Here is a 21,849-nt window from a genome sequence, read left to right on the forward strand (position 1 = left end):
GTGATGTTATTTCCTCACACAATCACAGCTCTTCCAATCAGCTGGTTCACCCTTGAAGATCCGCCTATTTAACTATGAGAGACACACTACAGAGATTAACTTTGGACTGCAGTGATACAGGAGCGACATGGCAAACGAAGTACAGGAACAACCTCTGTAAGCGTCTCATACTTACTTTTATATAATGTATATTATTCTTATATATTATATACACATTACATTTACCATCTTAACGTTTTAACAGTGAGTGTGTAAACCGGTAGAAGGAAACAGAGCACTTGTCACCAGACCTGGTTGTTATGAGAGACTGTAAACAGTTTACAAAGTATTGTTATTTATTCATGTGTAAGAACACAGCTTGGTGTTATTTATATATACTGTATATGTAAATATTACAGACCTGACTCTTGTTTGGGTGACTCTTTTAATCACGGAAGTGAAATGTCGCGTATTTATGTATTTGTTTGTTTGTTTGTTTAAACGTATAGATAATGTATAGATTTATTGGATAACTCGAAACGTCTTAATTGTGTGTGTCTGTGTGTATGTGTCTGTGTGTATGTCTGTGTGTATGTGTCTGTGTGCGTGTGTCTGTGTGTGTGTGCGTGTGTCTGTGTGTATGTGTCTGTGTGCGTGTGTCTGTGTGCGTGTGTGTGTGTGTACTGTATGTGTGTGTGTGTGTGTATGCGTGTGTGTCTGTGTATGTGTGTGTATGTATGTGTGTGTCTGTGTGTGTATGCGTGTGTGTCTGTGTACGTGTGTGTATGCGTGTGCCTGTATGCGTGCGTATAATAATAATGTATAGATTTATTGGATAACTCGAAACGTCTTAATTGTGTGTCTGTGTGTCTGTGTCTGTGTGTATGTGTCTGTGTGCGTGTGTCTGTGTGTGTGAGAGCGTGTGTGTGTGTGTGTGTGTTTCACTTCAGTCTGCTTTAATGACTGTTGGACTTGCCCGGACACATCACTGTGACTGCTTCTTAGAAAACTGCCATACAAATTAGGGATGGGAAGTTCGATTCTTTTCCGCGGACGGTTCTTTCGGACGTAAATTCCTTTATTCCGCCGCTGCCGGCAGATATTAATACAGTCACTTTAACACGTTTGAAAAGTTCTTTGTAATCTTAACTTTAGTTGAATGCGTTTCTTAAAAAAAAAATGCAACTGAGTTAAACAATCATACGTTGATAAGACATTAAATCATAACCATTTACATTTGTTGCTGTATCAGAAGAAGCTGTATCAGTTCAGTGATTTACGCATGCGCAGTAACAACAGCTCATCGGTTCTCGGTATGTCGGACGCGTCCGAAAGAAACAGTTCTCAGTTCAGTGTACTGATGATTCGCTGTATCAGTTCATTGATTCAAGCATGCGCAGTATCAACAGCTCATCGGTTCTCGGACGCGTCTGAAAGAAACAGTTCTCAGTTCTGTACCTATGATTCGCTGTATCGGTTCAGTGATTCATGCGCAGTATCAACAGCTCGCGCTCACAGTTCTCTCAGCACAACATGTCTCAGTTCAGTGTACAGGAGTTACATATTAGTACCATATTTGTACCAGACGTACTATATGTGAAAAATAATCTATAAAAGAAGAAAAAAATTAGATTCCCAAGTGCTTTTCCACAAACTAGACAAAAATTGTTATTAAAAAAACCCACCAGATTTTTGTTTTTGACATTTATTTATTTTATTATATATTTTTTCATTCTGGGTCACACAAAGTTAACATTTTCAGACCGTATTTCTCATGTGAGCTTATATTGTTCTCATTCGGTGTTTTTCACATATGGAATTTAAGGAAATAACATGGTTAAATGTACTGTCATGTTTTTAGCCTCACATGATTGTTACTCACTTAATTATATGTGAAGAATTATGACTTGAAATGATGCATCTGTATAAATGGAATACCTTAGTAATGCAAAAGGTAACTTTCCCATCCTTATTTAGTGTGTCATTTGGCAGGAATGTGGTATAAATTTGGGAACTTTACACACACAGCTGCCATGTTTTAGATGTTGTTGATGAAGCCACTCCTTGCTCTGAGTCATGGTTTCAGTTTTTAAATTGTCTTATTCTTAGGAATCTTCTAGCTTGGGAGCTTATTTACATTTTTAAAACACATTAAACTTTAACTCTTGAGATAAGGTATGAAATCATTTGCTTCATGTAAACAGTTGACAGACTTTAAGTTTAAGGTCAAATAAAATGGCTAAGAAGCTTATACAAGCAGTTTTTACCTTTGTACAGCCTTTCAGTCATTTTCTCAAAATTCAGTGTAGAATGTTGAAGAAAGCACAAAACCTTTGTATAAACACTGTTTGGTTTTTTATTTGTCTTTTTCTACAACCAGGAACCAGGCAGAACTGCTTGCACAGATGTTTCCCACAGAAAGTCTGGAGTACAAACTCCTTTTGAGGTACGTACAGAAGAAAATAGACAGTCATTCCACACAAAGCAACAGTGTGGGCGAGGTGAAGACTCCTACACATCCTCAGAAACACCATAAAACACAGAAAAATAAGAAGCGTAAATTTCTGAAGATCATAAGCTGCATTCGGCCAGAGAGGGAAGATGAGGATTGTGTGACTAGACCTCACAGACATCAGGCAACTGCAGACAACTGCAGATGTGAGTATCAGAATGCAACCCTGAGATCACTTATTAATGCTATGACTTGTATTGTTAATTGAAAAACTAACAATTTCTGGCTGTTTCCGGGATTACAATTACAAATATACAGAGGCTGCAGCTTTATATTGGTAGGTCATGAGGTATTTTCCTTATAAACATGGCTCACTAATTAATTTCATTGTGTTCATTACCGCAGCTGATTCAAACCAGGAAGAAGTTGAACAAATCGTCAACAAGTTGACTAAACTCACAGATAAAGTTAATTTTAAATCTACGGATATAGAAACTGATAGTGACGGTGAGTGTTTCTTTGCTAGATTGGTTTTTTACTTCCTTATTTTTTCACATACCCTGTGCTAGTGATGCATACAGAGCTCGTGTAAAAGTAGCTATATGACTTAGCAGGGTTTCTAATTCTTATTCTGTATCTGCAGATCTTGTGGAGCAAATAGTGGAACTGCTTCGGGAACATGGAGATAAACTTAACGAGAAAGTAAGTCACATTCATTCCTTTCAATTTAATGATGTACTTGGGGGTTGAAAAAATAAATCACTAGTTTAAGAGTAACAATATCTGGATAAAATGTTATATATGAATAAAATAGGATAGTTAATAGAGTGACAGGTGACAGTTTTCAATGAACGAATTGAGTATTTTTCATCTTTGTTCATAGTCAATAAGGTGGCCCCATAAACAAAAAACACTCCTAAGTGTTGATATTTCATATTCTGCATTATCGAGGAGAAAATATTTTCTTTATTTTATATTTATTTATCAAGGTGGAAAAAAGATCCCTGTGAAATTGTACATTTTGAAGTAATTGCTTAATTTCTGTCCATAGATAGAAAAGGACCACGTGCTTATGAAACAGCTGCAGGACTCTCTGTCATACGGTTTCTTTAAAAAATTGGCCCGGAACTTCATACACAGACTAAGTCCGGAAGAGCTTCCTACTACACAGAGCCGAAAGCAGGCTGAGATCGCAATCACCTTTGAGCTGACCAGCCGCCTAAATGCCATGGACTCCCATCCTATGAACCGAGTGCTGGGCTTTGGGGCTACATACCTGCAGGACTACTTTACCCCCTGGGTCAACCAACAAGGCGGCTATGTAAATACAATACAGTTGCAACTAAGCCATGCCTACTCATATTCTGCGTCTTTTGATTTGTTTGATTTAGATACATATTCTTGCCATTATTTATGAATTAATTTTTTTTGTATCTTTTGTTTTCTCTTTTCAGGAAAAAGTTTTCAGCACAGACAGTGATACTAAAGAGGAAGTCGAATAAACCTAGAAGATTTTGATCCACCCCACATTCGCCGCCCACCCCACTCCCCTCGAACTTCATTAGATTAAATTATTCTCAGGATCCAAGTCACTTGAATAAGAAAAGTATTTTATTAAAAAAAAGTAGAATGTTTACTTATCCATGATACCAAACACTCTGTGAAAAAGGTGTAGGTATATGGTTTATCAATGTTTTTTGTTAATTTTTATAACTAATTAATTCAATGCCAGTTTTGGTGTACGAATAGAATCCAATGTAGTCATTTGCTATTGTATACAGTAGCTCTGAAGTTCTGGTGGTGTGGTGTGTTTTCTGAGTTAAAGAGTTTTTGCAGTAAGTAAGTAATAATAAATGAATATAGCCATATTAAAGAACTATTGTTTCTTTCATAAAAAGGATAAAAAAAATTATAAAATAATACAATTAAAATAAAAAAATGAAAGATCATTTATGTACTTAAGACATCTTAAGGCACAAGTATTATCTAAAGATGTATTATTGTAAGTAACACCCAAGCAACATTTACAGTTTAGTTGTCTACTATTTTTTGTGAGTGTTCTTTTCTGTTGCACCTCTAATATACAGTCGTATGCAAAAGTTTAGGAACCCCTGACAATTTCCATGATTTTCATTTATAAATATTTGGGTGTTTGGATCAGCAGTTTCATTTTGATCTATCAAATAAGTGAAGGACACAGTAATATTTCAGTAATGAAATGAGGTTTATTGAATTAACAGAAAATGCGCAATATGCATCAAAACAAAATTAGACAGCTGCATACTTTTGGGCACCCCTGCCATTTTGTTGATTTGAATACCTGTAACTACTTAGCACTGATTAATTGGAACACACAACTGGTCTAAATCACTAACTATGACTGTAGTTAGTGATTTAGACCTTCTGAATACACATTCTGTCCAGTTTATTTGGAACTCAATAGGTGGATTCTGGGCTACAACAGGAACAAAAGCAGAGTACTGGATTCCAGTCTTGTGAGCCAAGAACAGGAATATAGATAAACAGATATAATAAAAAAATGAGGGATGTGGTAGCTCAGTGGTAAAGGTGTTCGGAAGGTTATGGGTTTGAAGGTCATGAGTTTGAACCCCAGGTCTATCAAGCTGTCATTGCTGGGCCCCTGAGCAAGGCCAAGGCCCTCAACCCTCATTTGCTCAGCTGTATAAATTGAAATAAAAATGTAAGTCACTCTGGATAAGTGTGTCTGCTAAATGCCATAAATGTGAATGAAGCAGAAACTATAGGTTCAACTGTCCAGTTTTGGTGTACGAATAGAATCCAATGTAGTCATTTGCTATTGTATACAGTAGCTCTGAAGTTCTGGTGGTGTGGTGTGTTTTCTGAGTTAAAGAGTTTTTGCAGTAAGTAAGTAATAATAAATGAATATAGCCATATTAAAGAACTATTGTTTCTTTCATAAAAAGGATAAAAAAAATTATAAAATAATACAATTAAAATAAAAAAATGAAAGATCATTTATGTACTTAAGACATCTTAAGGCACAAGTATTATCTAAAGATGTATTATTGTAAGTAACACCCAAGCAACATTTACAGTTTAGTTGTCTACTATTTTTTGTGAGTGTTCTTTTCTGTTGCACCTCTAATATACAGTCGTATGCAAAAGTTTAGGAACCCCTGACAATTTCCATGATTTTCATTTATAAATATTTGGGTGTTTGGATCAGCAGTTTCATTTTGATCTATCAAATAAGTGAAGGACACAGTAATATTTCAGTAATGAAATGAGGTTTATTGAATTAACAGAAAATGCGCAATATGCATCAAAACAAAATTAGACAGCTGCATACTTTTGGGCACCCCTGCCATTTTGTTGATTTGAATACCTGTAACTACTTAGCACTGATTAATTGGAACACACAACTGGTCTAAATCACTAACTATGACTGTAGTTAGTGATTTAGACCTTCTGAATACACATTCTGTCCAGTTTATTTGGAACTCAATAGGTGGATTCTGGGCTACAACAGGAACAAAAGCAGAGTACTGGATTCCAGTCTTGTGAGCCAAGAACAGGAATATAGATAAACAGATATAATAAAAAAATTAGGGATGTGGTAGCTCAGTGGTAAAGGTGTTCGGAAGGTTATGGGTTTGAAGGTCATGAGTTTGAACCCCAGGTCTATCAAGCTGTCATTGCTGGGCCCCTGAGCAAGGCCAAGGCCCTCAACCCTCATTTGCTCAGCTGTATAAATTGAAATAAAAATGTAAGTCACTCTGGATAAGTGTGTCTGCTAAATGCCATAAATGTGAATGAAGCAGAAACTATAGGTTCAACTGTCCAGTTTTGGTGTACGAATAGAATCCAATGTAGTCATTTGCTATTGTATACAGTAGCTCTGAAGTTTTGGTGGTGTGGTGTGTTTTCAGAGATGGTTTTCTGCTCACTATGGCTTTAAAACGTGTCAATTTGAACCAGTCTGGCCTGATTTTAACCTGACTTTTTTCATCAAAAGTGTTTCAGCCTGTAGAATTGCTGTTCTCTTTGTTTTCCACAGTTCTGAGTAAAAGCTAGAGACTGTTGTGTGTGAAAATCCGAGATAAACAGTTCCTGAAAATATTCAAACCAGCTCGTCTGGCACCAACGACGATGCCATAGCCAGTCCCACATTTCCCCTCATTCTGTTGTGGGATGTGAACATTAACTCCAGCTCTTGACCTGTACTGCATCTGCGTGTTGTATAACCGTTACATTCCAGCATTATACACACGACTGGCTGATTGAATAAGTACATACATGAGCAAGTGCACAGGTGTGGTTTCTGGAATAGTTTGAATAGTCTTGAATTTGGCTGTTGAGGTGTTTGAGGGCGTGGCTGTGGCGCGCGCTCGGTGTGAGTGGCGCAACCTCGGTGCGGCTCCACAGAACGAGGACAGCCGAAATGCGCAAGGCGAGAGGCGCGAAGAAAACTCCGTCCCCGCGGGAACCGATCTCCGATAAGAAGCTCGGAGAAGCCACCAACGACCTGCTCAAATGCCCCGACGACGGAGGAGCGGCTCCACGAGCCAGGAAGAAGGGCTACAAGCCCCCGGATGTGAGGAGCATTTTCGGGGCGCAGGGAAGAATAGGAGAGGGACACGAGTTCACAGAGGAGGCATCAGAAGGATGGTGCGATGTGTGCTGTGCCATCATCTTCCAGGGAGGCCTGATGTGCACAGGTGAGGGGGAGCTTGAGGCTACCATTTATATCCATTATTCATTTATCCTTTAGTATCTACAACCCAGGAGACCCTCTGACCTTTAAATCACTTGATCAAGTTAGTCAGGCCCTAATGAAGGACCTCATCAAGGTCTGGATTAAGTGTGCTTGGATTAAAGAAACTGTAACAAACCGTAAAACTATGTGTCTGTGAATTATAGGTATAATAAAATAAAATATGAGGTAAGTGAGGTTAAATTCAAGGCCATTGATTTCTTCTATTTCCTACAGAAAATCTTAGATGGAGAAAAATTGTATTGTTTTACTGAATAATTCCTGGTTGTAGAGATCATGGGTGTTTGAATAGATGTTCTACTAATATTTGAGAACGGCTGAGAATACGTTTAAGCAACATGTTTTGCAATATTATAACGTGTGTTCCGTATCCAAAAACAAATGGTAGGTGACAGGCGTACACAAAATACACTCACACACACGGACACACACCTACCGGTATGTTGACAGACTGGTTTTCAGTAAAACTCTATATTTTGTCACTATCAACCTACAATCTGAAGAGTGTGTATCTTTATAGGAATACTGTATACAGTATCTGGTTTCGATTTTCTGAGACTTGGACCTCAGATTTTTATTAATTAATAATCTCATGACACTAATCGCAGTAATGCTGTTCTGATGGAGTCAAGCATAGCTTGGCCTGGGTTTCATACAATGTCTGAGTACTATGTGTTTCTGGTGGTGTTAAAACAAACACCAAGACCAAAAGGCTTTGTTTTGTTATATTTTTGTCTCGTATTATACAAGACCATGTTGTAAACACTATATGAGCTCCATTCATTTACCATTGTACTCTATAGTATTTAAGCCTTGAGTAATTTGATTAGTTTAGTGTTTGAAATTTACAAGAAATTGCAATAGGAATCTAAGGCTGTTTGTTGTTTTGTCTAACTTCTTCTGTCAGGCAGGTAGATCAATTGAAGTGTCATGTTTGTACAAATTCATATCATGTGGATTGTAAGATTTGTACCACTTTATTCCTTTTTGGATAAACATCTGTCCTTTTGCATTCTTGTTTATGTAAGTAGCTCACTAGGTTCACTCTCTGTCCCCAAAAATGCCATCTATAGACTCTGTCCTTATTTTGTATTCCTTTAAGTAGTTGTTCATTCACAAGTTGTGTACAATGCGTTCACTCAAATGTAACACTCGGACAAAGGTGACTTTTTCTTAATTTGACACCTGACTCAAGAGATCGAATAAGCAAGCGAAAGACTGAAGTAATCACTGGATCAAGTGCTTAAGATAATAGCCCTGCTCTGCACTGGCCATCTATTTTTTATCATGTACTCACAGACACATGCCACCATGTAATTGTGGCTGTATGACATTTCAGAAGCTACTTTCTGATCTAATAGCAAATACAGAATGCATTTAAAAGTGTAAATAAGCTTTGGCAATCTGGGGTAAGCTGTTGTATATCTTGATGTTGCTGAACTCTGGCAACCAAAAAAATAAAAACAGAAAAATTGGGTTTTGGACAAACTGTAGTTTTTCTGCCTATAAACGTTTTTTATTTTAAACCATAAAACAAAAAAACAAAAAAAAAAAACCAAAAAAAAAACAATGTGGAAGTGCTTTTATTAATGTTTTTAAACTTAACTAGGATCAAAAGCAGCCTCCCTGATGCTACAAGCATTACAAGCATGCTAACTTGTTCGAGAGCTACATACTGTAGCTAAGAGGACACATTCAAAATCAGTTAAGTTTGTAATCAGATGTAATCAGAATTTTCCCTCTTGTCAATGTTTGGGGGCCACAATATTTGAAAGTGCCATAAACTGTATATGTAGTTAAAAGACATACAAAAGACATGACATGACAAGACATTCTGCAGATTTCAGAACCCTATACAGAAGAAGATGTCAGATGGGTTTTCTCACACTGTCACACACCCTCTTGTTTTCATATGCACCTGGAACTTACTCTGACTAGGTACTGTAGGAAGAATTAAATGTGGTCGTGACAGAGTGCATTTTACACTGACTTGCTGATGCCTCTACTTGTTTGGTGACATTCTGTTGGTTTTAGAAAAATATGTTCAACATGTACATCTGTACCCAGAAAGGTAACACCTACAATGCAGGGTAATGGTATGTAATAGAAGAAAGAACTAATTTTCTGCTAATGTTGCAGAATATCTGCATCATTCACACATTATTTAAGAACGATCTGTCCTTTTAAGATAAGTAAAAATCATAGCAAGAATATAATGTATGTCAAGATAGATAAAAAATGGCATTATACTTTGTAAATACATAAATAATAAGTATAATAAAATATGTGCAAAATACTGATTCTAGTGCTGTATATTAGAGGATTGTCCGTATTCAGAAATTACAAATGATTGACAGTAGGATGAGTTCGAATTTCAGGACATAGAAAATTGCCCCTGCAGCAGTTTTGCAACATATCAAAGAAAATCTCAAAGAAAAATGGAGTCATTCGGTCAGAAAATATATAATGTCATGTTACAATATAAAATTCAGCCCATGAACATGATTTTCTACTATATTATTATTAGTTGCAAGAATCACACATTATATCACTCAACAGCTTTAGTTTACTTGTTAATAACAAGGTTATTGCCATAGTAGAGAAAAAAGAAAGAAATAGTAAAAAGAAAGATGAAAGACAGACTTTAACTGACACGTACTGTATACACTCACTGTCAACATTATTAGTTACTCCGGTACACCTGCACATTCATGCAATTATTCAATCTGCCAGTTACTGTATGTTGCAAAAGCCCAATCCAGAAATTCAAACAGATTCAAGTCAGAAGCTTCAGTTAATGTTCACATCAGACATTAGAAGGGAGGAAATTGTGATTTTTGTGACTGTACCAGTTGTTGATACCAGATCGGGATGATTTGAGAATTTTTTCAGAGTCTCTAGGGCAGAGATGTCCCGTCTTATCCACAAATTGCTGACGTGGGTGCAGGTTTTCATTGAAAGCAGAAACCACACCTGAATCTATTGAAAGCCAGGGTCAACTAATTAAACTGACTAAAAGGTGTGGCTCCTGCACCCACACTGGGCCTGTGCAGATAAGTTTGGACAACCCGCTCTAGTGCTTCCTCAGACGTATGACGTACATTAATTCAGTGGCAGTTCTGTTCAGATTCCCTGTCTATCACAGTTTCTTATTCCTGTTCATGGCTAACAAAAGTAGAACCCAATGAAGTTTTCTGGTGTTGTAGCTGCATGGTTTGGTGTGTTGTGTGACTTTCTGCTCACTGCAGTTATAAGCAGTGGTTATCTGAGTTAGTGTGATCAGGCTTGTCTTTCTCCTCTGTCCTCTCTCATCAGGAACGCATTTCCCCCCACAGAACTGCTGCCCAATAATTTTTTTGTTCTCCTTATTTTATTCAATTTACATTTTTGATATGGAGCATGTATTGTTCAGCAGCCTTTCTGTAAATTATAGAAAAATGTTTCATACATGGGAATAAAACTGGACGAGACATTCTACTATTCTCCTAAAACAAAGAAAATGCAGCTGATCATGTTACTAAGAAACTTTGAAAACCATCTGTACTTAAACCTATCTATATTTTCCTTTTACGAAAACGTACAGTTTGAGTTACAGCTAACCATACAATAAAATTTACTTCACAAGGTTTTGTTTATTATGCCACTTATATTTAAATGTTAGGAATGACATGAGGATGGCAGCAGAAATATTAGATCAAGAATAGCATAAATAAACATTTTTTTCTGGCTCGTCTGCTTTCTGTCTTGCTATTTGACACCCACCTGTTAGCTTCCCTAATATCCATCTGCTTGTTTGTCTAACAGCAGTGACTGTGTGTCTAGAGAAGACACATTGCTCTGTGACAGCATAATGATTGAACCACAATAGACCGCCTCCTGACCAGCTGACTGAGTGCAGTAGAAAATCATGGGGTCCCAGACACACACACACACACACACACACACACACACACACACACAAGCAGGGACTCTATGAAGGGAGGCTGTAGAAAGAGAAGGAGAGAAAACAGAAAAGGAATGACAGAAGTTCACTATGGCCGAAGCTCTTGCTTATCATATGCTTGGGAGATACCGATGAGTTTGGATTCCTGTGTGAGCTCTTAGAGGGCTGCTTTGTAAAGTCATGGCGCTGAGGAGAGGCTTCAGCAGAACTCTAAGAAAAATAACCGTGTTCTGCTACTGTTTCACCAAAGTAATGCGCCGCTCGGGACGCATGGAGCTCAGCCTTTTGTGGAAGCTTTCCGGTGAGTCCAATACCATGATGATCTCTACATGAGACTAATGAGCTGGTGTCCTTTGCAGTATACATGTTTTGACTGGTGGTGATGATTGGTTGGAGGATTTTGGATTTTGATTGTTATGTTCTCCTCTACATGAAGTTTATTCAGAGATCTCTTTTTAGAATATAACATTGACTAATTTAAGCTTTATGGCTTAGAGAATGTGGTCTGTTTAAATAGTGCAGAATATTTCACATGGTTCATATCGTATTTATTTACTAGGAGAAATTGCAGCCTGTTGCTATGAACAGCTTTGTGTAACTCTAACCTTGACTTTCATCAACAGTACATATACATAATACAAAATACTCTTTTGCAGATTGTAATTGATGATTCTAGAAGGAATCTGTAAGTGATTTCTCCTAATATCCTTTTATTTGTTGTATTTTTATATATTTAAAATAAAAAAAAGACTTTATTTGGTGACCACGTTTTAAAAACTTGCACCAGGCTCAAAGGTGTTTACTGACATAAAAAATTAGTTGACTTTAACACCTTAAAGTTAACTTAACAACATTATTTTAGCTTTATATATTTTTTAAAACTATGTTGTATTACATACTTTGGAAAAATTGTAAAATGTATCCAAGAAATAAGTAGTAACTAATTTAAGGTACAGCAATTGACCTTATGGTCTAATTCTATCACTCTGAATTTAATATTATAATTACCACATTGTAAAAGTATACCTGATTCACCTTTTCAGTACAGTATGTATCAAAATTACAAAAGAGGTACATCATTGAGTATCGCTCCTCTTTTTGGTGATGGCACTTAAAGTGAAAAAAGTCAAACTCATATTTGTTTCTTTCAATGCCATTGAGTCCAGGATAGAGCAGCTACTGAAAATGTTGTTGATGAAGATAATGTTATGAGGATGTTATGAGTAGTTATTGTGTTCAACTTCAATTGAACACAATATTGAACATTCAATTGAACACAAGAGATTTCAAGTCTCTTTGTTGCATCGTGTTCAGTGACATGAATCGGGGAACTAACACTGTTAGAAGAGTAATATAAATGTCAGTGTAATTTCCTCAAGTTCCTAGCTTTTTATAACATCTCATTTTTCTTTGGTACAATATGAATTATATTACATGAATGTAACATAATTCTCAGCCGATTTATACTAGTCCAAGCTTTTAGGGAACAACAGCTTCTCAGAGAGTGAGGTTAAAGGTAAAGATTAAATAGTGGGATGTGTTTGACTTCCGTGTGTGAGTGGGCTCACAGTAACCTGCCAAATACGGTTCCTGACCCTAAGAACATCCTCAATGGATGATCTGTGACTGAAGAGTGATATGAGATCAGTGAAGAGTTGACAGACAGCTGAGTGACCTGCACTTTGTTTAGCAGTTTGGTGTTGTTTCAGCAGCCTATTAGGAGTCCAGTCTGTCAGGAGCCAAGAGGAATGACGTCTGGAGCATGTGGAATTCCTCACTCAGGCTGAACTGGAAGGAGATTGCTACAGTAGATGGTCATATAGCAATCTCTATTTCTGTCTGGATGTGTAAATATGGACACAACTGCATTATTCTAAAAAAGAAAGTTAATTAGAAGAACACATAAATCTTCTTGTGTCAGAGTCTATGATATTATTCAAATGTCACAGCATCAGATTGTCTCATTTGTCATAAACTAAACCTTAATGATGAAGCCATTCTGTCATTTTTGTTGCTTATCTGGATCTTTACAAGATAGGAATTTTATGTAAATGAACCTTTACAAATTTTAGTTGAATGCCTTTTCTCTAGAGGTTCACCATGACAGATAAGTGAGTCTGGTATAACAATAGAAGAGAAAAACAGTGCTTGATGGAGAAGTAACAGGTGCACCAGTGGAAGGTTTACACCACACACACACAGACATACGCACAAACACACACACACACACACACACGCACAAACACGCACACACACACACGCGCACACACACACGTTTAAGGAAGGAGAGGTTGAGATCTAAAGATGTTTAACTTCTTTCTTCCTGCATCAACATTCCTTTCACCCAGTCGCTGCAATCTGAACAAACTCAGCAGTTTGTTCCTCATGCTCTCTGTGATTGAGCTGCTTTAAATTCCTTGCTAAGCTATTCTCAGCATGTTAGTATATATGTTATTTTTCTATTGGTGCAGATTGACATCATGTGAAAATATTCAAAACATATTCTAAAATATTATTAATATATTATCTTCACAGGAAGGCTCAAAACCTCCCATTGTTATTCTTGCAAGTTATTGTAGCTGTTCATGTTTTTTTAAGTTAATTAAGTTGGTTCTCTTTCCCAAAATAATTAGTATTAACATGATTAGAATAAAATATTTATTCCAAACGTACGAGGGGAAGATGGTAAATGCGTACACAGGAAATAGTCCAGTAGCCTCCTATGTTAATAATGTGCTATTTGTCTAACACTGGAAGTTAGGCCATGTTTTTTAACATAGTTTCCTTCTTTACATAGTCATTTGCACAAGAGCTTTCACAGCTTTGGGATAGGGATGGATCTATTTGGTTGAAAGGAGTGTAATGAAAACCATTGACAAATAAAATAGAGCTTTAACATATAAAGATCAAGAGAAATTGCACAATTATTGTTTTTACACAAAGTTGAACATTTTTAAAGTAGTACATTCATACATAAAGCATAGATACACAGATTGAATTCATTTGTTATAATTGGTTTTTGCTTCATTTTATAAACTACGAAGCAGAGCCAATAAACAAAATAAACTTAAACCTGTTTCAGAAGTGAAAGGTGCTGATGTGGAAGATGAAACCCTTACTAATTAGATCAGATCTCAGTGACTGGTTAAATTAAGTGTTAAGACAAGAACATGTTGTGCTTGAAGAAAATGCTTTCACCAATACAGCACACTTATCTGAAGCAAGTTACTTTTTCATAATTGCAGCTAGTGTTTTAAAAGAATCTGTAATGCTCTTGATTTTTAAAAGGTTAAAAGGTTTTTGAGAGTTAAAAGGTTTGCGTGCCTTGCTCAGACACCTACACAGGACCATTTAAAGCATGCTGAGTGAGTGCTAAGTGTGGAGTTTTCACAGAGTGGACTTGATCAATAATACCATATTGTCCACATTTTGGGAAGTGCAGTTATTTCCAGGACAAGCAGTAAGCGGTGCTTTCCAAATGCGCCAGAAAGCAAAACTGTGTGTGAGAGTGTGTTTGAGAGAGAGAAAAGAGAGAGCACATATGAATTGTATATTTACGTTATTTTAAAGTCTGGATAAAAAAAATAAATAAATAAAAAAAACAGCTCACACTCTCTCCTCCTTATCAGTTCAATAATACATGAGATTTGTGTGTGATTGAGAGTTTGAGTCTGTTTGAGAGCACCACTGTTACTGATTCAGCACACCTCTCTACCACTCCATAAAATAATGGTCAGTTATTAAACTTATTTTATTGTGCAGGGTTAACAGCATGTTGATGCTTTTGTCAAGGCTTTGCTTGATGAACAACAGCAAGCAGTTTCAGAGCTAAATGGATAGAGAGAGAGGGAAGGAAGTTGGGAAAGAGAGAAACGAGAGGTCTCATCCACATGAGCCTTGCCATGAATGAGAGCAGTAGTGTGCAAACTTTCTAGCAAAACCACACCATGAATTCCCGGGTAGGTTGTCATAACGGGGTGAGTGATATGTGTATATACTGTGTGACTGCTCTCTGTTTGTCGTGTTGCATTGCTGTGTTGCAGTGAGTGCCGTCAATACGATGATGCATGTGAAAGCTGCCAAACATCTCTTTTCTCAGAACATGCTCTTACCTCTAGTTTCACTTTTTATCATTTTACCTTGATGACAGCATAATTGTCATAAACTGTGCTATGTAGAGTTGCAGAAAATCGGTCACAAAATTCTAAACTCAGATATTATTATTATCTCTCTCTTTCTCTCTCTCTCTCTCTCTCTCTAGTGCCTAAAATACATTTCATTTTTCTACTGTCAAATTTCCAAAGCTTGATAACTATAAAGACATCATTCTTGTCAGATAACATTGCAAAACATAAATATAATATCCACCAGTTTGTACAGGTTACTCTTCTTTCTTTTCCTGAGAAGTTCATGAACTTTACTGAGGATATATAGTTCGTCTTTGTTCTTTTTGTTTGGCAAATAGGACTCAGCCGGAATGTAAGCATTGCTTTTTTTGCACCGTTTGCATATTATGCAAACCATCACTCACTTTGGGTTATTTATCTCAACTACCTGAGCTGTAAGTGCACAAAGAACACCTTATGTATTTATATCAACTGTGTCATACATGCAGACTTGTATATTATACTGCATATAGCTTATGAGCTATAATAGAAGTGTTCCCTGTAAAGCAGCAGGGTACAATATGAGTTGTAAAGGTAGAGTTCGTCCTCTAGGTTTTTGGATCTTTGTTATATTTGTTATTTAGTCATTACCGGCTGTGTCCATACGCAGTCCCCTCTGAAACTAGTGGAACAGTAAGGCCAGTTTATTTTATTTCTGTTTAGACTGAAGACATTTGGGTTTGAGATTAGAAGATTAGAATTTTTGCTTTCATTTCCTCATATTACATCTCTGCATTTAATGAGAGAACATAGCATAATATTTGTTTCAACCACATAAGCAAACATTTTGGAACATGTGACTGAAAAAGGTTTCTTGCTAACCAGGTTTGTTCTTGTAGATTGAATAAACAATAAGTAGCTCTGAACATCTACTCTTGGTTTTAGCCTTTGTTTTTACATTTGTTGGTAAAAGTGATGAGTCGACATGAAGATCAGAGAGTTGTCTATCAGAAAAAAAGCAAGCCATTTTAAAACTGAAAAAAGAGTTGTTTATGTTGTTTGTGTTATGTTAAGTTAATGATGTACCACATGTATATATAGTTCACAATTTCAAGGTTGTCAGATTTTTTCTTTAGTAGAAGCATCCAAGATATGGTTTCTCAGTGCCAGTGCCTTAAATGTAAACACTTGCCTTTAAGCCTGAAAAAATCAGGTGAAACAGATAAGCATTTGTATCCTAGAAGATTCATTTAAAAGCCTTTGTCTTGACTGTATAATTCATCTAACTAACCAACTTTCTTGTATAAAGTCTATAAAATGTTTTTTTCACCGCTCCTCATTTTTTTCTGCAGGTTGTAAGTACACCTGTCATGCAGAGTGTCGTGATCATGTGACACTCGACTGCCATCAGAATGGATCTTCTAGTGACGTTCCACTGAGTCCTGTCAGCCAAGACCATCTCAACAACAACCAGGTCTCCCACAATGTAAGTTCTCTGTTTGTGTTATGTAACTCGTGCTCCAAAGAATGGTTAGTTGTTTTTTTTTCATGTCAGAGGATGCCTTCCAGTATAAAAGCACAGATAAACTATTAAATGCAGCACATATCTCTATTTCTGAACCTAATTTAATTCTAAAAAATAAATGGCAAAGGTTTAGAATCAGGCCATGATTAGATTAGATTATTAGATTATTTTGATAAACCTTCCAAGGCTCCAATATTCCTGTCCATTTTGTCTATAGCATAATATTTCCATTAATAGAGCCAATTATTGATGAGTCCTTTTCACTGATACATCCATAAAACTTTATCGGTCATGAGAATAAAATACAGTGATTATGCATGTATTGCATAATAGTATATGCATGAATCCAGGGACAAATGGTTTGAAAGAAAAAGATGACTAGCAGCAAACACTGTTTTCTGTTTACCCTGCTTGTTATTTGGATGAGACTTATTAAGATAAAATAAGGAACATACATTTTTCTCCCATTCAATATCATGACCAATTGACACTGATAATAATGCAATAATAACTATAACGTTCATCACTGCTTAACATCACAGTCACTGGGGATAACCAAATAAATAAACAGTTTAAAACAATAAATCTGTACTGGTAGAAAGCAGGGGGCACGGTGGCTTAGTGGTTAGCACGTTCGCCTCACACCTCCAGGGTTGGGGGTTCGATTCCTGCCTCTGAATTGTGTGTGTGGAGTTTGCATGTTCTCCCCGTGCCTCGAGGGTTTCCTCCGGGTACTCCGGTTTGCTCCCCCGGTCCAAAGACATGCATGGTAGGTTGATTGGCATCTCTGGAAAAATTGTCTGTAGTGTGTGATTGCGTGAGTGAATGCGGTAGAGAGAGAGTGAGTGGTAGAAAGCATATAGGGTCAAAACTGGTTGTTGTAACAAGCACAAGAGGGAGCCAAAGCACAATGAATTCATTTTACTGACTTCTCTATGTACATCAGCTCATAGAGTTTCTGTATTTTCTTCATAATGTTTCATTATATTACAATTGACATTCTTAGAGTACTGTAGTGTATTGTAGCTATTATTTGAACTCTAATTAGTAAAAATGAATTGATGCTACAGAAAACCATTAATATGTAATCTATGTCACTATCTATATTATTAAAGCATGCTTTTTATTATGAGGATGTGTAGAAGCCGTGATTAATCCCCAACCATTTTGAGCATACAATTATCCTCTGTATTGTGTATTGTGTTTATCTGTTGTTTTGTGTTGCAAACACACACACACACAAACTCACACACACACACACACACACACACACACACACACATGCAACGCTTCAGTAGATATTTCACCTGATTAAACTACCAAAGCAATAGTTATTTTTAAGGAGCAGGAAATTGCAGGAAGAGGCAGAAAAACAGCAGCCCATCTTGTTCTGGCTCAAATAAACTAGATGAAAGACCTGCAGTGTTTAAAACGCCCTCTAACCATGCCATGCACGCTCATGTGATACAGACTTGTAGTGATTGTGGCTAAGTGAGTGCTTGGTGAATGTCAGCTGCCAGTTTGTAAAAAGTATCCCAGTCTCTCTGTCTGTAAATAAGCGTGAAGTGTGGTATGTGTAATATTTACGCTAAACCAGTGTACGTTTGGGGGTGTTGCAGGCCCGTAAACCAGTTCTGATGAAAGGGATCTTTGTGTGCAAAATATATTGTACTAATGCACATGAAATTTATATATGTTTGTTGTGACCAGACTTTTTTTTTTATAATTGGTTGACTGTAAAATAATCTTGGATACAGATTATAATATTAATGTATATTTGTAGTATCTGGTAATGTATATGTCAGTTTATTTCGGGTGTCTAAGTACAGTGAGTTAGTTTGTAAATTGGGATTGTGTATGGGTGTGGTGCTTGCTTTGGGACATTTCCATCAGGACAGGGTGAGGATTCAGCTGTCTGTGTCCTTGTAATTATGGACAATGAAACAGAGGCAGAGGATTTCTAACACTTCTAGTTGTGACTTACTGGCAGTGCGTACAGTACACAGTATAGTGGTTATTGAACGAATTTCAACAAAATTCACATTTGTTTTATTTTGACTCATTTCTTTTACATATGAAACTTGAGACTGTAAAAAATTCCAAACATTAAAACATATAGGTTTCTGACAATGTTTTTAACGTAGCATTGGTGCACAACTCATTCTGAACCTGTAACCTAACCTCAACCAACAACACCCTTCTCTAATCTTGGAGAACCCAAAAAACTTCATAAATAGTAATGCAGTGAATAAGCAAGGAATTAATGTATCAGGTAGGGATGAGAAAATGGTTTTAGGTGGATGCCAAACAGTAGTGGAATTGGTGATGATGTACAGAATTTGTCATTTGACAATCTACCACCTATAAATCTTGCCATAATTAATAACCCTTATATGCATAGGAGATAAAATACTCCTGTTGTCAGGATCCAGTCTGGACTCTGGCCATGTGCGTTTGTTTATGTTCCGTGTCACATGTCTGCCCCGCCCTTGTTTATTCCTCCCACCTCTGCACACCTGTTCCTGATGTGTTAATTGTCTTTTTTAATAAACCTGTTTATTTTTACGCTATCCTGCATTTGGGTCTGTATTTATCCCCGCACCGCTGACACCTGTTCCAGTCCTCTACTATTTCATCAGCTGTCACATCAATATCACTGAACCCGGAGTCTAGTTAGCTGGCTAATAGCTTTTAAAAGATGATGGGAAAATGCATGATCCTGATTGGTTAATTCTGTTTTCCGCCATAGTAGCTGGTAACTAATCAAAGGTAATTAAACAAATTAAGCGAGGTGTACATTTGAAATCTGAAGTAAAATACAGAAGATTTCATTGACATTTTTTAACATTGCACATACGCTGTCAAACGTATATAGTTATTAGAAAGTTATATATTTACTTGTCTGTATGTGTGTAAAGTTAACCATGGATGCATAATTCATGATTAATAAGATGCACTGGAACTGTAAACAAATATTTCAGGGGGTTCAAACTCAAAGTTTGTGAGAACCAGATTTTCTCTGTGCCAGTGGTGGCTATGTTTCTGAAAGGCCCCAGAAAGTCTGAAATGAGACTGATCCAGAGGATAAGAACACAGACAGATGAAGGAAAGAGAGAGTTTCCCATCAGGAAACAAGCACAGGATGCAGAATGGAGTCTGGGCCTGGCAAACCATGTGTACAGGTACACACATGTATATATACACACACACACACACACACACACACAAGCGAGTATTCTTTCTATCCCCAACAGACAAGCTCGGCTAACATCCCTCATCAGGGTAAAATGTTTTGGCCTGTACATACTGTATGCCGTATATTTGTATAAAGTGCATTACATAACTGCTTAACATTCAAAAAAGAGTGAAAATCCAAGCAAGCTTGAAATTACACACTTAGGAAATAAAGAGGGTTTGCCACACTGGCATGAGCTTGAAAAGCTTTTCTGTGGCTTGGTGTTCTGAAAGAATGGAACGTTCCTCCTAGTCCCAGCTTAGGACACAATTTGCAGGAGGATATGAGTTTGATCTTGGTGAGAATTTCATCCTTTTTTAAAAATGCAATTTTCTGGAAGGCTGTTTGGAGCCTGGCTGCATAACTGTGCCTACCAGAACCACACTGTTATGTAACTGAGCTGAACAGAGAAGTAATAGTTTTCATATTGTGTAGCTCTCTGTGTGTGTTTGTGTCTTTAGAGAAATTAGTTTACATTAATCTTACAACGTTCAGTACACAAACAATGTACATGTTGTTGGATAATGCTGGAGAAACTCTAAACTGATGACAAGCGATTGAGGTGTGAGATCCATGTGTAATGAATGTTTTCATGCACAGAACAACAAACAAACACACAAACATGATTTTGTAAACAGAACAATTGATTTTTTTAACAAAATAAAATTATTTTGTGGTTGAAATGTTTATGCAAATACTCCTAATGTGGCACTGCATAATATAAGTGGAGTGAATTCATGCCATGAAAAGCTTGTTTTAAAATTTGTTTGTGTGGAATCTGTGTAGGATTATTGTAGTCTGCATCGGTTAAGTGTCAGTCAGTTTACTGAGGTATTTTAAAGTCTATGTGTGTGTGTGTGTGTGTGTGTGTGTGTGTGTGTGTGTGTGTGTGTGTGTGTGTGTTTCTGTGTGCATATGTTTTATCAATTTGTGCGTGATTTGCTTTTGCATGTTTATTTGTGTGGGTAGAGGCTGTATTTGATTTAGCTTTTGTTCACTGTAACTAGGTTTATGTGAGTCAGACTGATTTGATTAGACTAATATTGTTAGGCTTTGGTCATTATTAGATCTGGAAGTTGGCAGTAAATTGTCCCCAGCTTGTCCTCGCTTTCACCTCTTTCATGACCGATAATGTGTTAAACGGACGTCAGTGTATTTTTTTTTTTTTTATATATATATTTTTTTGTAATACTGAGAGATGTAAAATATAATTGGCCTTGGTGTTATGGCTATGTTCTGACTGGAGCTCTTATTTAATCTGGTTCTGTCTTTCTTCCCTTAGGATAGTTCTGTAACACCTAGTCTGTTGATGGAGCTTGATAATGATCCTTGGTAAGACAGATAAGACAGATCCCTGTTGTCTAGGCACAGCTGTGAACGATGGATAAGTTTCGGTGCATAAAGGTGGCATTTGCACAATTTAAGTGTTTCTAGGCCATCATTTTAAAGATATCTTAAATATATTGCCATGAAATAGAAGTTTCTTCTCTCTCTCTCTCTCTCTCTCTCTCTCTCTCTCTCTCTCTCTCTCTCTCTCTCTCTCTCTCTCTCTCTCTCTCTCTCTCTCTCTCTCTCTCTCTCTCTTTCTCTCGGCTTGCATTTTTTCAGACCCAGAAAACCAGCTTCGCTCCTCCCCCCGTTGAAACCTGCAACTTTAGCTTAAAACATAGAACACCTGGGATAAGTGGCATCTATTGAGGGTGTAGGATGTGTTAAGATGAAAAAGCTTGTAAATATGCATGGCTGTGCAGAAAAACCTGTTTGAGTTTGCTAGAGCTACATTTGCATGAGAACTGCAAAAAATCTGGTCTTGACCAAAACTGAGTGTTTCTTCTGATCATATGCTTGGTTAG

General features: G+C 36.9%; 2 protein-coding genes across 2 annotated transcripts; both read left to right on the forward strand.

Annotated features, from left to right (window-relative positions):
- LOC132859366 (apoptosis facilitator Bcl-2-like protein 14) lies at positions 1-4,307 on the forward strand. The gene is made up of 6 exons (XM_060890097.1): positions 1-156; positions 2,360-2,637; positions 2,837-2,938; positions 3,075-3,133; positions 3,483-3,752; positions 3,886-4,307. The coding sequence occupies exons 1-6, from the start codon at positions 128-130 to the stop codon at positions 3,931-3,933; spliced, it is 786 nt and encodes a 261-aa protein (XP_060746080.1). The 5' UTR covers positions 1-127; the 3' UTR covers positions 3,934-4,307.
- Positions 4,308-4,478: 171 nt separating this feature from the next.
- Positions 4,479-20,466, forward strand: LOC132858762 (ras association domain-containing protein 5-like). Its single transcript, XM_060889221.1, has 3 exons — positions 4,479-7,131; positions 16,589-16,722; positions 20,458-20,466. The coding sequence occupies exons 1-3, from the start codon at positions 6,855-6,857 to the stop codon at positions 20,464-20,466; spliced, it is 420 nt and encodes a 139-aa protein (XP_060745204.1). The 5' UTR covers positions 4,479-6,854.
- Positions 20,467-21,849: the final 1,383 nt, after the last annotated feature.

This window comes from Tachysurus vachellii, chromosome 16 (genome assembly GCF_030014155.1).
Source record: "Tachysurus vachellii isolate PV-2020 chromosome 16, HZAU_Pvac_v1, whole genome shotgun sequence".
NCBI classification, from domain to species: Eukaryota; Metazoa; Chordata; class Actinopteri; order Siluriformes; family Bagridae; genus Tachysurus; species Tachysurus vachellii.